General features: G+C 49.5%; 1 protein-coding gene across 1 annotated transcript in view; it reads right to left on the bottom strand.

Moving 5' to 3' along the window:
- Window positions 1-14,158, bottom strand: part of SPTBN1 (spectrin beta, non-erythrocytic 1) — a 95,018-nt gene extending 80,860 nt beyond the window's left edge. Inside the window, exon 1 of the mRNA XM_062609086.1 lies at window positions 13,978-14,158. Coding sequence (XP_062465070.1) covers window positions 13,978-14,125 — 148 coding nt within the window. The 5' untranslated portion in view covers window positions 14,126-14,158. The remainder of the gene's footprint in view (window positions 1-13,977) is intronic.
- Between the last annotated feature and the right edge of the window lie 2,898 nt (window positions 14,159-17,056).

Genomic DNA, 17,056 nt, shown 5'->3' with positions numbered 1-17,056 from the left:
CATGGGCAGGGACACCTCACACTAAACCATGGCACCCAAGGCCTCATCCAACCTGGCCTTGAACACCACCAGGGATGGAGCATTCACAACCTCCCTGGGCAACCCATTCCAGTGCCTCAGCACCCTAACAGGAAAGAATTTCCTCCTTATATCCAATCTAAACTTCCCCTGTTTCAGTTTGAACCCATTACCCCTTGTCCTGTCACTACAGTCCCTAATGAAGAGTCCCTCCCCAGCACCCTTGTAGCCCCCTTCAGACACTGGAAGCTGCTCTGAGGTCTCCACGCAGCTTCTCTTCTCCAGGCTGAACAGCCCCAACTTTCTCAGCCTGTCTCCATACAGGAGGTGCTCCAGCCCCTGAGCATCCTCATGGCCTCCTCTGGCCCTCAACACCATATAATATGAATTTACACTTCAGATTAAGATTCCAAAGAGATACCAGGCAGAAGTTGAGGGTTGAGGTTTTTTGTCCATGTCCTCCCTTTATCCCCCCAATAGCACTAAATACTACCTTAAAAAGAGAAGGAATTGCAGCAAGTATGGAGCCGAAGGCTACGCAGTGAATAGGGGGAAAGCTTCAAGAGTCTGTGTTTGGACCAAGCTTATTTTAGTGCAAGATGTGAAGAACAGAGACCCTAACAAACACATGGTAGGGAACTCAGCAGCACCCCCTGAGCCATCCTGACCTCATTTTCCATGCTGTCCAGGCTGGCACTGGGGCTGAACAAGAGGTCTCCAGCAGCAGACGTGACAGATGTGGCTGAGCTGCTGTCTGCTCGGTGCGATGGGTGGTCCTGCTGGCTCACCTCCCGCAGCATCACTGCTGCTCTGCAGGGCCTCGGGCATGTGCACTGATGGTTCCACTGCATGGGGAGCTGGTAATTCAGGAGAAGAGCACAGCAGAGTGGGGATCTGTCTTTGTGAATGGCTACACCTTAGGGAGTGAGGATTCCTAAGACCAGGAGCCTGCCAGCAGCCACAGCAATCGCAATACCTTTGTTTGCTGTTGCCTTTAAATTAGCAAACCCAAGACCTGTTTATTGCCACCATGCATCAAAGCTCTGGGTCCACCATAAGGCTCTTGCAGGCACAAAGCCCTTTTCTATACCTGGTTTCTACACATTTTCCTCTGGTTCTCTTTAACTGACTAAGTCCTTGACAATATTAATTAGTATGTTATGGAGAGGAACTAATGCTTTAAAGCCAGAGATAAATCATAGCATCCCAGCCTGGTTTGGGTGTGAAGGGACCTTAAAGCTCCCCCAGCTCCAAGCCCTGCCACGGGCAGGGACCCCTTCCACTAGAGCAGCTTGCTCCAAGCCCCTGTGTCCAACCTGGCCTTGAACACTGCCAGGGATGGGGCAGCCACAGCTTCTCTGGGTACCCTGTGCCAGAGCCTCAGCACCCTCACAATGAGATAACTTTTAAGCTCTGGTCCAAGTGTAATTTCTCAAATCAACCCAGCTTGAAACTGTCCATGATGTAATTCATCACTGATCTCAGCGCTGGAGGAAAGTAAGGGCTAAATCATCTATGAAGTTTAGTGTATCAGGGAGGGATGAGGTTTGTGGGCTCCCCCCTTCTAAATTTTGATCTTTTTCTTTTTTCCCCATAGCTGTGAAACCCCTTTTGCTTGCATTCTTTGAACCGTACCTCTCATAGAATCACAGCATCAACCAGGTTAGAAAAGCCCTTTAAGCTCATCCAGTCCAACCGCTCCCCAGCAGTGCCAAGGCCACCACTAACCCATGGCACTGAGGCCTCGTCTCCACGGGCTGTGAACCCTTGCAGGGACGGTGACTGCAGCCCTGCCCTGGGCAGCCTGTTCCAATGCCTGAGCACCCTGTGGGGAAGGAATTGTTCCTCAGCTCCATCTAAACCTGCCCTGGTGCAGCTTGAGGCCTTTTCCTCTTGTCCTAAAACAGTCTCCCATAGCACTTGAGTGGTGCTGATGGCATTATTTGTGTACTTGATAAGAGTAAATAAACCCACAAATGATTATCCACTTGTCCATAATGCAATGTGTGACTTGGTTGATGCGATCAGAGCTCTGCAAAGCCTCAAGGAGAACAAGAGGTTGACTCCGGTGATGTTATGCATGTACAAGCAGCATCTGGAGGCAGGTGCTCAGTCCAGAGTGGAAAGGGATCTTGGCTGGGATCTGTCTTTCTGTGGCTGCTGAAGTGAATGGGTTCCAACCACAAAGGAAAAAAATGGTGTTTCTAAGGAAGAAACTAGCACCATTCCCACCCAAATTCCTGATTATCAGTTTCTAAAGTGGAACTAAGCTATCACTTTCCTCATCCAAAAGATCTCACTTAAGAAAATCTCCAGCACATCCTCAGAAGGAGTATGAACAAAAATCCCTCTAAGAAACTCCTGACCAAGGATCCAGTTCAAAGCTCTTCTGCAGAAAGTAGCTGGTCAGTGGGCAGTGCTAATGCCATTGCTCCTACATTATCTTCCACCACTGAAGTCAACCAATATTGGCTTTATTGAGTCAACAATGAAGATAGCTCATCCTGGTGGACCCAATGTCCAACACAGGCCCACCCACCCCACATTCAACTTCATGCACACGTGAAAAGCCAAGAGAACAACACAGAGGATGCTCCCTGGGTCCCATGAAACGAATGCACTGTGGTGCTGTGAAGGAGAGATGCGATTTTACAGCTCCACAACAGACGATTATCTTCCTAATGGGAAGCAGAATGCACGCCAGAGCTTACAAGAATTACCAATCTGGTTAATGATCAGCCTTGTCTTTCCTCTTTACTCTTCCTCGCTCTTGTAAATTCTCCACTTGGTGACTAACTAGGAAAACATTACAAGCTAAAGAGGACGATTTATTAATCTAAACCAGCACAGAAATCACAGAACAGTTGCTTTTCTCCTCCAAGAGGGGGAAGTTCTTACACACGCCCTCAGAGCCACAGCAAAGAGCTGGAACTCATCCCTGCATTTGCCTTTCGTGGCTTTGCTGACACCCCTGTGCGCACAGTAAGCCCAAATCTCTCCCATAGAGTAAGGAAAGAGGGGTTTTGCCATGGATCGTTCTAGAATGCAGTGGGAAATAGCTATTTTTATCATCTGTGACAATTTGCATAACATTAATCCTGACGAGTAAGCTGTTTTCCCCCCAGTTGCTATCTAAGATGCTGGAAGGCAGAGAGGAGCAGCCCACACACGGAGCAGGAATTAACATGCCAACTTGATTACCTCTGCTGCAGGTATTTGTGGGAACAGAACCATTCATCTTGTAAGCCACCATTTCCTGCAACGCTTTGCAATGGAAGGTGAACTAAATACAAGCAGAAAACCAGAGCTTCTCCTAAGGAACATTTCCCTTTCTCAAAGTATTTCTACTTCTCTGTTACAAGGGGATTTTTGGTCTGTGGGATATATGAAGACATCTGGTCCGCCAAGCCCCTTCCAGATGTATTCTCTGTGACTGATACAGGCTTGGGAGAGCCAATGCAATCCAATGGCAAGGGAAAGGGTCACATTAAAAAGCAAGAGACAAGAATATCTATAACAGAAGGGTCTGTTCACACGTCCAGTAGCTCCACAGCGAGTCCCAGGCTCAAACCAGCTTTGGGCTCCCTATAAACCTATAAACTGCCATGAGTGAGCCCAAAGCAGCACAAAACCTCTGGGAATCTCATCCCACATCAGGCCAGTATATCCATTTATTACTGAAACTGGGTCAGTTCCACCCAGTTTCAGGTTTCAGTTTAGCCAAGTCCCACATTAACAGGAAAGTTGACCTGCCTTTTGGAACAGCACGCCCTCGATACCTGCAACCGTGACCACGGGCCAGGAGAGCCACACCAGCACTGGTGTTTGGAGGAAAACATGGTGTGTGTTGGTTTGCATTCCAGCCCAAATGGGTTCTTCTGACCCGCACCACTTCCCATCCTCCCTAAACTCACCAAAACTGCAACAACCGCATTCATTCCATTGGTTTGTGGTCTCCAAATACACCTGCTTTGCTGCCTGGCTTGGATGAGCAGCCTTTAAAAGTCTGTTAAAGTCAAGCGTGGCGCACAGGTACACCCTTAACATACTTGTTTGCTGTGGAGTTCTGGCACAAAACCACTTCTTGATTTTAATCCAGAAAATTGCTCTTTTTAATGGGTTTTAATGTGCGTTTTTAGGAGCTGGAATTGTTTTCATTGCCTCTCCCTCCTCTCCTCCTCTATCTGAGCTGCATCTATGTTTATATGTAGGAAAGAAAGAGATTCCCACCCTCCTTTTGCTTTTGTTCCTCTTGCAGTGTCTCCTTTTCTCCCTGGTCTGACCGTGCACACAGAGGATGCACCATTGCTACACCATGATCCCTTGGGCATGAAAAGTCAGCCTCCTGCTGCTCCTGGAAACCCTGGGCACAAACAACAAGCAGAACACACTGATCTTAGGCCAGAGGATTCATTTCTACTCTTTCCTTTGCTTAAAGCACATAAAATACACTAATGTTCACAGATACATCCCAACTGTGACCAGCCACATTCACATGGGGTCAGTGTAGGGGAGAGGAATAAAGAAGTAACCCCTCTAGATTGCCAGTTCCATAACTGGAGGAGCTTGAGCTCCTAAAGTAGAACCCTCTGGAGCTAACTGGGCTCCCTGCAGCATTTTAGATCCTCTTAGAGTCATAGAATCAACTAGGTTGGAAAAGACCTTTAAGATCATCAAGTCCAACCATTAACTCTTACACCTAAGTAACGAAGCTGCAGAAAGCCAAGGTAGGACAGGCTTGAGCTGATCCTGTAGTTCAGGCAACATGAAAGAGAAGGAAAATGTTAGGAGAGAAACTGTGGAAGTTGGGGTTCTTTAAACCGTATCAGAGACAGAAACATGAGCTGAAAGTCTCTTGTAAAGCCAACATCAGAGACATCTCAAAACCTTCTTTCACTGAATCTCACCCACAGAATTTCTCCATCTGGGAATTGCCCATCTCTGCAAAACTGGTTACTTGTCAATGGACAAATACCCAAGTACTGCCCTGAACTTGTCAAGTTATTACTCCAGAGCAAACCATATATACACACACACACATGTACGTATCCTGTAGGGAGACAGACTGAGAAGATTTGGGCTGTTCAGCCTGGAGAAGAGAAGCTGCGTGGAGACATCAGGGCAGCTTCCAGTGCCTGAAGGGGGCTATAGGGATGCTGGGGAGGGACTCTTCATCAGGACTGTAGTGACAGGACAAGGGGTGATGGGTTCACACTGAAACATGGGCAGTTCAGGTTGGAGATAAGGCAGAAGCTCTTCCCTGTGAGGGTGCTGAGGCGCTGGCACAGGGTGCCCAGAGAAGCTGTGGCTGCCCCATCCCTGGCAGTGTTCAAGGCCAGGTTGGACACAGGGGCTTGGAGCAAGCTGCTCCAGTGGAAGGGGTCCCTGCCCATGGCAGGGGTTGGAACTGGATGGACTTTAAGGTCCCTTCAACACAAACCAGTCTGGGGTTCTGTGATTCTATATGTATAGAACAAATATATAGTGTATAGAATAAATAAATACTGTATTGTGCTCTTACCTGTACAAACACTGTCCCCGTTTGACACCCATCCGCATTAGAGGCTTCATAACATATAAAGGAAGCAACACTTCCAAAAAACCACCATACAACATACAAAGCGGTTGGCAAAAAGCCCATGGTGTTTGCACTGCTCACGAGAAGAGTTGAAAGCTGCGAGGAAGAACGCTAGAAACCATGAGAATGGAACTTGGAAATGGATTTTCCTCATCTTCTCCACTTGCCCGGCCCTCATCCCTGCTCCTCTTGCCTCCTCCCCATCAAGGCAATTTGTCTCAAGGCAACGTGGGTTTGTATCTCTCCAGGATATTACCTCGAGATAAGGATCAGGACTCTGATGGGAGAGGATGATTTCATCACTAATCTTGCCCCATTAGAAGAGCTCCAAGGTTAAACAGAAATGAGCAAACAGGTTTTAATGGTGGATTGAATTTCGCTGCGCAGTATGCTCTGCTAGACATTATTTATACTTCAGGGAGTGCTTTCATGCAGTATCCAAGCAACAAATAGGAGGAAAAATGCAAGGCACACTGCAGATTTGGCTGAATAAATAGCATAAATACAGGAACATGGCTGCTGAGATGCTGAAGAGAGGAGACGAGAACATTCTCTTCCGCACACGCAGTTCTTGGGGAAGGATTGCTTTCAAATGGCAGGCTCATGATCCAGTTTTGAATGGATCCACAGCCAAGCTCATCCCTGATAAAAGCCATAATTAAACCAATGTAAAAATGCCATTATTGGCATGAAGTGTCCACAAACAAGAAATCCTTTGCATTAAGATGACTCAGCAAAGTATCTAAAACCCTAATCACACCATTGCAGTGAAGGGTTCCATGGTTCCTCTGTGTTAAAGATCCCCAAAACACTGATTTAAAGAACATTCCAGCCTTTTCTGTCTCCAGGTTCCCCATAACGGGTGAGATTCCCAGCTCGTGTAAGTCACCACAGCCTCAGAGCAGCCAAAGGAGGATGACAGCTTATACCACTGACAGCCTGGCTGGTGGGTCTCCTAAATCACAGAACCCCAGCCTGGTTTGGGTTGGAAGGGACCTTGAAGCTCCTCCAGCTCCAAGCCCTGCCACGGGCAGGGACCCCTTCCACTAGAGCAGCTTGCTCCAAGCCCCTGTGTCCAACCTGGCCTTGAACACTGCCAGGGATGGGGCAGCCACAGCTTCTCTGGGCACCCTGTGCCAGCGCCTCAGCACCCTCACAGGGAAGAGCTTCTGCCTAAGAGCTCAGCTCAGTCTCCCCTCTGGCAGGTTCAAGCCATTCCCCTTGGCCTGTCCCTCCATCCCTTGTCCCAAGCCCCTCTCCAGCTTTCCTGCAGCCCCTTCAGGCACTGGAGCTGCTCTCAGGTCTCCCTGAAGCTTTCTCTGCCTGATAAAGCAGATTTACCTGCTTCCAGGAGCATCCTCATCCATATTTCAGTGGCAACGTCCTAAAAGCAGACACATATGCACACACGCAGTCAGCACACAGACATTAGTTTCCATTTTCTCCCTCTAGGTACAGATGGCTTTTAGATTTCATCACTTCTTAACCCCAGGACTCAATTCTCTTGCCCTTTGCTCAATCCCTGTATTGCTGCCCCAGCGCAGAGCCAGCCCTCAGTGCATAAGCACTGGTCTATGTCTGGCAGAAACCATGAGAAGCAGGCACCACTCCTGTGTCCCAGTCCAGGAGCTTAGTTCACAGGAGTCCTAGATCTAGAGGTCTATCAATGCAGGCTCCTCTGCTGGGCTCTCCTGTGTTCATGTCCAGAGCGATACTGCTTGGCCTTGAAAGATTTAACCGGAGACATAAGGTGACTGCAGCTATCAGATGTCCCAGAACAGGGCTGCCAGCAGCTGCTCCTGTCCTGCTCCCTCCCAAAGAACCAAAATGCCCATTTTCCAGCTCCTCTTGTCCTGCCAGATAAGAGTTATTGACCAGGATGCAACCACTTCCATGCATCACTGCCTAAGTGACCATAAATACTACTCATGAAGCAGACAAGCATGGTGTGATTCCACAAAACTCCTGACTTTTCAGCAGTACTTTCATTCAGAAGCCTGGCTCTGTACTGGGAAAGCTCCTCTGGATCATGGATCTGGTGTCTAATCCAACTACAGTGACTCTCACCTACACCTCCACGTGGTTTGCACATTACTTGTTTGATTCTAAAGAGAGAGCAAACCCCCACAGCTATGGATAACTGATACCAAAGATGATGTTACTATAGCAAGGAGTCACAAAGGACCTCTGTAGCAGACTACGTTTCTGATGGGACATCACTGAAAACAAGTTGTTCACGTTTATTTGAGAGTCATTTTATGTTCTGTAGACACACAGAGACAGTTTTGGGGGGCTCCATCTATCGATCATCTTTAAAAATGAAAATAGAAAGAACAGGATACTATTTATTGCCTGGATTTTGCTGTTTGCTATAGGGACAGTTCTCTACCAGCAGCTTTAAAAGCTAAAACACATCAGCAGTGACAGGTGGGATAAGGTTTTCCTTGTTTTCTGGTATAAGCACAGTGTCCATCAGTGGTCCCAGCCAGCACTGCAGGTACCGTGTGAATACAGAGCCACGATCCCTCCCTCATTGCCTGCCTGACACAAAACACACACAGCCATGAGCCTGGTCGTGACACCAGCCTCCTATAGATCCTGGTAAGGTACCGCTGAGAAGCTGTTGCAGAAGTTAAGATCCATAAGGAAACACTGGGTGAGGTCAACACTTGGAAAAGCTGCTGTTGAAATGATTCCATCAGTTTTTACCTGAGCAAAGGAAGGCTGTTCAAAAACCAAGCCCTTTCACACCACCTGAGGAAGTCTGAATCAGGCCCCTGCCTGCTGGACAAACCCAGAGGCCATAATGCACACGGCCACACTGGAGCTGGGTGAGGCATCTGCAGTTTCACTGCTGTAAGGCTTTCATTTCTGTGTACTGTCAGGTGAATCCTCCACATGGCCTTCAGCCCGGATTTACCAGCACCAAACTGCTGCTGAGCAATCCTTCCTTAACCACTCACTGCCACTCAAACCAGTGCACTGCTTGGCGAGTCCCAGATAGCTCAGGTACCCAACAGTTGGGAGATGCACTGCAAGAGATTATCCTCAGTGTGCTCCTCCAGAGCCAAAGGTTTACTCTCTTACCCTCTACCCCAGAGTGGTTTGGGTTGGAAGGGACCTTAAAGCGCATCCAGTTCCAACCCCTGCCACGGGCAGGGACACCTTCCACTAGAGCAGCTTGCTCCAAGCCCCATCCAAAGTGGCCTTCAGGCACTGGAGCTGCTCTCAGGTCTCCCCTTCAGGAGCCTTCTCTTCTCCAGGCTGCCCCAGCCCAGCTCTCCCAGCCTGGCTCCAGAGCAGAGCTGCTCCAGCCCTCGCAGCAGCTCCATGGCCTCCTCTGGACTCACTCCAACAGCTTCACGTCCTTGTTTTGTCCTTTTTTACTGGATTTAACACCTGAAACTTCATTCTGACCCTGCAGATTTTTTTCTATCTTTAGCATATACTCAGAGTGAAGCAATAAAACTTTGCTATGAGAGATACCTTGCAGCAGGGACAGGCAGGTGAATGATACCTGAAGAGTAAGTACAATAAGCAGGATCTTTCTTTTTGCCTTTTTAGAGGGGTTATTTTGCTGCCTCCTTTCCTGTATCCCCTGCAAGGTTCATCAGCACTGTGACGTGCCCCAGTAGTGAGTGTCCTGACCTCTGCACAGTCACTTAGGTGGAGCTGGAAAAGGAATGCACAGCTTCATCTGCCCTGAGCAGATAAGCCTCTGCTATTTTGGAAACCTTGAAACTATCTTTAATTCATAGGCCAGAGAGTTGAGGCACCTTCTGGTCACTGGGGTGAGCCCAGGGGGCAGAAGGGCAAAACACAACTGAGCAGAAAGAGGAGTAACTTTAGCTGGGCATTCTTAATGCCAGTGAATTAGCCAAGGGTAGAAATGGAAAGTTTTGGAGGTGACAGATCTCCTGCTACCTGAAAACAGCACCCCAGTGTCACAGCATCCCAGTGTCACAGCATCCCAGTGTCACAGCACCCCAGTGTCACAGCACCCCAGTGTCACAGCATCCCAGTGTCACAGCACCCCAGTGTCACAGCATCCCAGTGCCACAGCACCCCAGTGTCACAGCATCCCAGTGTCACAGCACCCCAGTGTCACAGCACCCCAGTGTCACAGCACCCCAGTGCCACAGCATCCCAGTGCCACAGCACCCCAGTGTCACAGCATCCCAGTGCCACAGCATCCCAGTGCCACAGCACCCCAGTGTCACAGCATCCCAGTGCCACAGCATCCCAGTGCCACAGCACCCCAGTGTCAAAGCATCCCAGTGCCACAGCACCCCAGTGTCACAGCATCTCAGCACCAGAGCATCTCAGCACCACAGCACCCCAGTGTCACAGCATCTCAGCACCACAGCATCTCAGCACCACAGCATCCCAGTGCCACAGCATCCCAGTGTCACAGCATCCCAGCGTCACAGCATCCCAGCGCCACAGCACCCCAGTGTCACAGCATCCCAGTGTCACAGCATCCCAGTGTCACAGCATCCCAGTGCCAGAACACCCCCGTGCCACAGCATCCCAGTGCCACAGTGTCAGAACACCCCCGTGCCACAGCACCCCAGTGTCACAGCACCCCAGTGCCACAGCCCCAGACCGCATGTGAAACTCAACTGTTTCTTAAGGCTCTGGTAGGAGCTCGATGCACCAAGGCGCTGCCCACAGATCTTGTTAGCTAATGGACCTTGGGAGATGAAATCCAACACCTGAGGATTTGTGAATGAAGGATTTTGCACAAACATGAGATCGTTTTGGCTTCCACAGCACAGGTAGAATTACCTGGTCTTCCAGCAAGACCTTCCAAAGAACCACAGAGAGCAAGGACGGGTGAAAGATGATTTCCTACAGTGGGATAGCTTACTTCACCAAGCAGGGATCAGTTACCTTCTTCTCATATCAGTTGCAGAGCGAGTTCAACATGAATGGTATCCAATCTGGTTGCATATCCCTTCAAATCTGGATTCTGATTGAAATCCCGGATGATTTATTTCGTTTAAACTGGAACAAGCCTTCACACTCTGGTTTTCATGGTGCACGGAGCTCTTCAATAAGACCAGTTATCAGCTGCAGTGTTGACAGTGGTTTTCTGCTATTAAATCATGCCTGCTGTAACTGAGCTTTCCTCCAATTCACAGTCCTGATCACAGGGTATTCTGACCACCACCTCCTGCTTTGCTGTTTAAATATTTCACCATCCTGATGGAACACGGAGCCATCATGACTCTTTCTGGAACAGAGCATCAGTCTTACTTCTCACTCACCCTCCACCTTTAAGGAAGTAAGCTTCATTTAAATTAAGCAAACTAGAAGATGGAAGCTTCACAGAAGAGGCACTTCACACCTGGTTGAAGAATGTGGACAGAAGATGCCTGCACCAGCAGGAAGATTCAGAGTGAGTACACAGCCATCAGTCTGTATTGATGTTCTGCCTGTGGCTGTTCTACTTTTGAACCCAGCAGTCTGCACCTTACAGATGGGGGATAAAAAGCCAGTGCCTACTCTGTTCATTTTGAAACCTTTCACACTAGGAGGAGATAATAATGTATGTGCATCCAAAATGATCCACGATGATGGCCACAAGGTTGCTCAGGCACTGGAGCACCTCCCATATGAAGACAGGCTGAGGAAGTTGGGGCTGTTCAGCCTGGAGAAGAGAAGGCTGCGTGGAGACCTCATAGCAGCTTCCAGTGTCTGAAGGGGGCTATAGAGATGCTGGGGAGGGACTCTTCATTAGGGACTGTAGTGATAGGACAAGGGGTAACGGGTTCAAACTTAAACAGGGGAAGTTCAGGTTGGATATAAGGAAGAAATTCTTTACTTTGAGGGTTCTGAGGCACTGGAATGGGTTGCCCAGGGAGGTTGTGAATGCTCCATCCCTGGCGGTGTTCAAGGCCAGGTTGGACAGAGCCTTGGGTGCCATGATTTAGTGTGAGGTGTCCCTGGCCATGGCAGGGGGGTTGGAACTGGATGATCTTAAGGTCCTTTCCAACCCAAACTATTCTAGGATTCTAAGATGCTGATAGTCTTTTGATTTATCTTGTAGCATCAATGAAAGGCAGACGTACTGAGAGAGCTGGACATCCACAGGCAGTCTTTAGAGGCATCTACTCTAGGACCTCTGGAAAGAAAACTGATGTCATCAGGGAACAGCTACACTTGGAGATGGGGGAAGATGCTCAGGCCTCTTAGATGGGCACATCTGGAGGTGTCAGACTGGAGTCTGACTCAGATGTTACTCACTAACCCTGGGCCCTGCAGGCAGTGCACAACTGTTTCTGCTTCAGAGCAGTGATATTCACCCAGAAAGAGTGATGGTGCAAGAGACAGTCAAATTCACAGGGGTTAGAGCCTCCTGGTATCACCCAGCGTGGCTTTGTGTGCACCACCAGCCGCAGGCTTTCACACAGGGATTACTGTGTCTGATCCTGTGACAAGCAGCTGAATTAGAGGGCACCTTTCCAGAAAGAGCCTGCCTGGATGCGCAGAGTCCAATGACAGAGATCACGGCTACCCCAGCTCCAGGCTGCAGCTGCAGAAAGCCTGCAAGTGCCTTTCTGGGGAGATGCAAGAGAAAGCAAACCTTTAACCATTGATTTGCAACCCAAACTTCTTGTCATTCCTCTCTCCTGCATCACAGGCTCTCAAGCAGTGCTAAGTTGAGCTTTGGCAGCATTCGCAGCGCTCACAGCAGAGAATTACAGGCATGAAATGCATCAAATTAAAATAACTACAAGTAATGCTTGTTAAGAAGAAAAATAAATACAGCAGACTCTGGGAAAACATTTGAATTGAATCTTCAGCAAAATTATTTGCTTTGACATTGCTGTTTGCTTTAGGCTAGCTAAATAATTCAAGTACTTTCCTTACATTACTTCTCCTTGAAGTAAGAGTTTCATGTTTATTATTCATTACTCAGGTGGGGAGCTCCACTCACCATAAAAGTAAGTGGAAAAACCAACAGCATTGAAGGCTCTGGGTCTGGCACCCAAATGTGGTTAATGAGCTTTGTATAAAAGCACCTCCCACCCAAGGAACAGACTATAACCTGCACTCTCTAATGTGGCAGGAGTCAAATACAGCTCCCTCCTCAAACAGATCAAACTATAAAGAACCCCAAGCCAAGGTTCTTCCCATGTACCACCCATCTACCAGCACAGGTATCACTCAGGCTGCTGCCAACCCCACTGAGCACAGCCCCGTGCCAGCACTGTGGCTTTTAATGCATCCTGTGATGAGAACTGCTGCAATGAGGTCTTTAACTGAACACACATCCCTCCTGTGAGTGGTTCCATGAAGTCGATACCGGCCTCAGCAGCAGTTACATGATCTGCTGTGTGCCCACCTGCGTGAACTACTTTATTTCCCTGGTGCTCAGCTCCAAACCTGATCCTGCCCTGAGCCCGACGGGTAAAGGTGCTCTGCATCTGATGCACTCCCATGTCCAGCATCCCGAGGGGAAAGGGCACGAGGTGCTGCGGGGCCGGTCTCATTGAATCACAAATGAAACAGATGACACCTTTGCATTTGCCTCCGCAGGATCAATAAACCTGCTTCAACACCTTGCAAAGGGTTGGGTTTAAAACCTCCCCTGCAACTCGGATTGCACCAGCAGAAATGGGTCATATTTTGCCCTGTTTTTCCAGGCGGCTGAGGTATTTTGGTCAGAGGTCAGGAATGTGGGCATGCTACCGCAGGAGCCAGGAAATCATTGACAGGACGCATAGAAACTGCTTTGCAGGGCAATGCCTGCGAGCTGAGAGGCCACAACATAATCTCTGTGCTGCATAAACACATTTGGTTAATGTACAGCCTTTAATACACAATAATCGAATGGCTTAAACAGAAAAGGACCCAATCAAATTCTATTTCTCTGCTGATGAGTGTAATTCAGCAGAGAGCAAGTACTTCAGAAGCTCTGCTTCAGAAATACTTGTGGTTTCAGCACTAGGTGACAGCTATCCCCACCTACCACATTCCTCCATTCCAGGACAAGGGAGATGTTTGGAACACCTCCAAACGAAGGTATTTTGAAGCAGAGTTTTGTTGTTTCAATCGAAACAATCTGAGTACACAGCCAACATGGTTAATAACTGGTGAGAGTGATGGGGGGAGAAAGAGTCAGTGCAACCTTCCAAGTAAAAAGACAGGATGTGGATGAAATCTCTGCTCTCCTGTGCTTACAGCAAAGTTTCATAGCGAATCTGAGCACCTGAGGGTTTGTAAAACATCAGATCCGAGCACGTCCTGCAAAGCAACACGAGACCATCAGGACCCACTGATGTCAGGAAAACGTCAACCCAACAAGGTGCAGACAGAGAGCATCCCACCCTGTCACACCCACAGCATCAGAACCTCGTGTGAGCAGTGCCTACCAGCTAGGGCCTTGATGCGGGACCGTTCAAACAGCCGAGCTGAACTGTTCTCGTTGTCCCAGTCGTCCACGTCCCAGCGGTTGTTGACATCGCTGTACTGCTGTTGGATTTCAATGTTGTCGTAATCTGTCGCTACTGTTGTCGTCATCTTGAGTCTCCTTAACCTGTTCTCACCATCAGAGTCTTCTTAAACACCTCTGCAAAGCAAAACCACAGACGAATAACTTAGACACTGTTCGTCACAGAAACAGAGAATCCTGGAATGGTTTGGGTTGAAGGGACCTGAAAGCTCCTCCAGCTCCAACCCCAACACCTTCCACTGGAGCAGCTTGCTCCAAGCCCCTGTGTCCAACCTGCCCTTGAACACTGCCAGGGATGGGGCAGCCACAGCTTCTCTGGGCACCCTGTGCCAGCGCCTCAGCACCCTCACAGGGAAGAGCTTCTGCCTGAGAGCTCATCTCAGTCTCCTGTGTTTCAGTTTGAACCCATCACCCCTTGTCCTGTCACTACAGTCCCTGATGAAGAGTCCCTCTCCAGCATCCTTGTAGCCCCTTCAGTATGAAAGGATGCACCAAGACACCTTCAGAACTGTTATCTCCAAAAGCAGCCTGTTGTCTTTATAGAGCTGAGAATGTTGGGTAAAGCACATGGAGCCGTGCATACCTCGGCTAAGAAAAACCTGGAGTGCAAAACCAACCTCAACACCTTCATAAAGTGGTGCCAGTTCTGATGAGAACCATGCAAAGGCTTAGGAGGCCACATAAGCATTGGCAAGCTTAAGCCTCTTAATGGAGATCTGAAGACACATCTTCCTTCACATGAAGATGCTAACTGTGACCCGTCTGGGGCATTTATATATGAACCAATCCAGCTAAAAACAACCCATTGATGCCTTGCTTTGAACTCTCCCTAGCAACAAAGTGGTAGCCCACCGACGCAACCCTACCCGAGGTTCTCCTCTTACAGCACTCGGATGCTGTTCGCATATTCATCCCGGTTTCCAATCGGAATTTGCATGTACTTATCAGGACTAAATATGAAAGAGCCCAACACCTCCTCTAAGGGGAGAGGAGGGAGGTTATAAACGGCTGCTTAAGGACAGGAGGGAACAGCTTCTGTTCGCGAGCAGGGATCTGAAGTTCCCCCATTACTCCTTGACCCAACAAAGTCAGAGCTGGAGAGACCCAAGGGCTGACCCAGAAGAGCAAACTGACAGTTCTCCTTCATAGAGTATTATAAGGAAATGCAGTGAATATTTGGAAAAGGGAGCTAGGTTTTAGTGGATTCAGTCGTGTTACAGGGAGACTTAGGAACGCATCTGAGAAAAATCCCTATTTTTATGAATCCATCTGTTTCCTTCCTTCTGCTCTCACTGCTGGGCGCTCTCAGCCTATGGAACGGTGGTGGAGTAGATTCCCTGCATGCCAACCCTCCTGGAAGCAGCAACTACTTCACCCTAAAGCAGCCTCCTCCATACAACAGCTCCTGGTCAGCCCCAGATTTCTCCAATGCCCACACCTGGGTTCAAGCTGCAAAGCCAGGTCCCGGTTTTCCCGGTCCCCCGATGCCCCGGGGCCCCAGCGCAGACCCCACAAGGGGTTAACAGCAGATGAAGGGGCTGCTCCCTCCTCCTCCGGCGGTACCTGCCCGGCACCTGAGAGGGGCCAAGCCCGGCCATCGGGTGCCACCTGCTGACGGCAGGGAGCAGGACACGGGGCTGCATCTCGCGGCATCCTCCCTGCCCCGGCGCAGACATCCCTGCCCCGGCGCAGACATCCCCGCGAAGGGAAGGATGGGTTTAACAGGTCCTGTCAGCCCCGTCCCGAAATGCGGATCTCCTGAGGCTGAAAAGTGCAGCTCCCAGGGGGGAAACAACGGATTTCTTGTGGAGCTGTTGGAGGAGGCCAGAGGAGGCCACGGAGCTGCTGCGAGGGCTGGAGCAGCTCTGCTCTGGAGCCAGGCTGAGAGAGCTGGGCTGGGGCAGCCTGGAGAAGAGAAGGCTCCTGAAGGGGAGACCTGAGAGCAGCTCCAGTGCCTGAAGGGGCTGCAGGAAAGCTGGAGAGGGGCTTGGGACAAGGGCCTGTAGGGACAGGCCAAGGGGAATGGCTTGAACCTGCCAGAGGGGAGACTGAGCTGAGCTCTTAGGCAGAAGCTCTTCCCTGTGAGGGTGCTGAGGCGCTGGCACAGGGTGCCCAGAGAAGCTGTGGCTGCCCCATCCCTGGCAGTGTTCAAGGGCAGGTTGGACACAGGGGCTTGGAGCAAGCTGCTCTAGTGGAAGGTGCCCCTGCCCGTGGCAGGGCTTGGAGCTGGGTGAGCTTTAAGGTCCCTTCAACCCAAACCAGGCTGGGTTCTGTGAATGTGTTTCCCTGTTCACATTAATTTTCCAGACATTCCAAGGATAAAACGACCAGGATGATTTTCTCCTGTTCCCCACCACAGATGAGGAGGTTTCTCATCTATTCCTTGCAAACAAATCCCTTCCTTTCACAGAGACATGCAGGGAAACGAGCCGCATTGGAGGCTCTTACATAAGGAGCTGTTAGCAAAGCCTGCCTGCGAGTGATCCAGCCTTCTCCAAAGGTGGGAAGGAACTGCTCTGGTTATGGTGAGCTGCCAATAGGCTGAAAGAACACGGAGAGCACTTGCTCTTTAGGATGATGCTCCTGCACTGCACAAGCCCAGGCTGACGCTCCCCAGCAGGGAGGTCTGCAGATGGACGCGTGGATTCTGTTGCTATCAACAAACAAAAGAATGGAGCAAGGATGGCAGAAAGGATTAAATCCCACTCGAGCCATTTCTGCACAGCATTCACCAGCTGATCCTCATCTAGCATCAAGCCTAAACAAAAACCTCCCACTGATTCCTCTACGCAGGCAGAAATCAGGGTTAATTCCAGTTAAATCCACAGAATCAGACTGTTCTACAGCATCAGCTTCAACCTTTTCAGCTCTCAATAGTGCCCAGGGAAGGGAAAACATGCCACTGGAAAAACAGCAGCTCAAACTGCAAACACAGTGACACTAAAACCTGGATGCAACAATGTGCTCATTTAGTATAGGTGCTATAAGCCATCAGATTC

This window comes from Pezoporus occidentalis, unplaced genomic scaffold (genome assembly GCF_034315485.1).
Source record: "Pezoporus occidentalis ecotype Australia unplaced genomic scaffold, CSIRO_AGI_Poc_V1 ctg10, whole genome shotgun sequence".
Taxonomy (NCBI): Eukaryota; Metazoa; Chordata; class Aves; order Psittaciformes; family Psittacidae; genus Pezoporus; species Pezoporus occidentalis.
The sequence above is the reverse complement of the archived record's forward strand: the minus strand, read 5'-3'. Positions and strand labels throughout refer to the sequence as shown.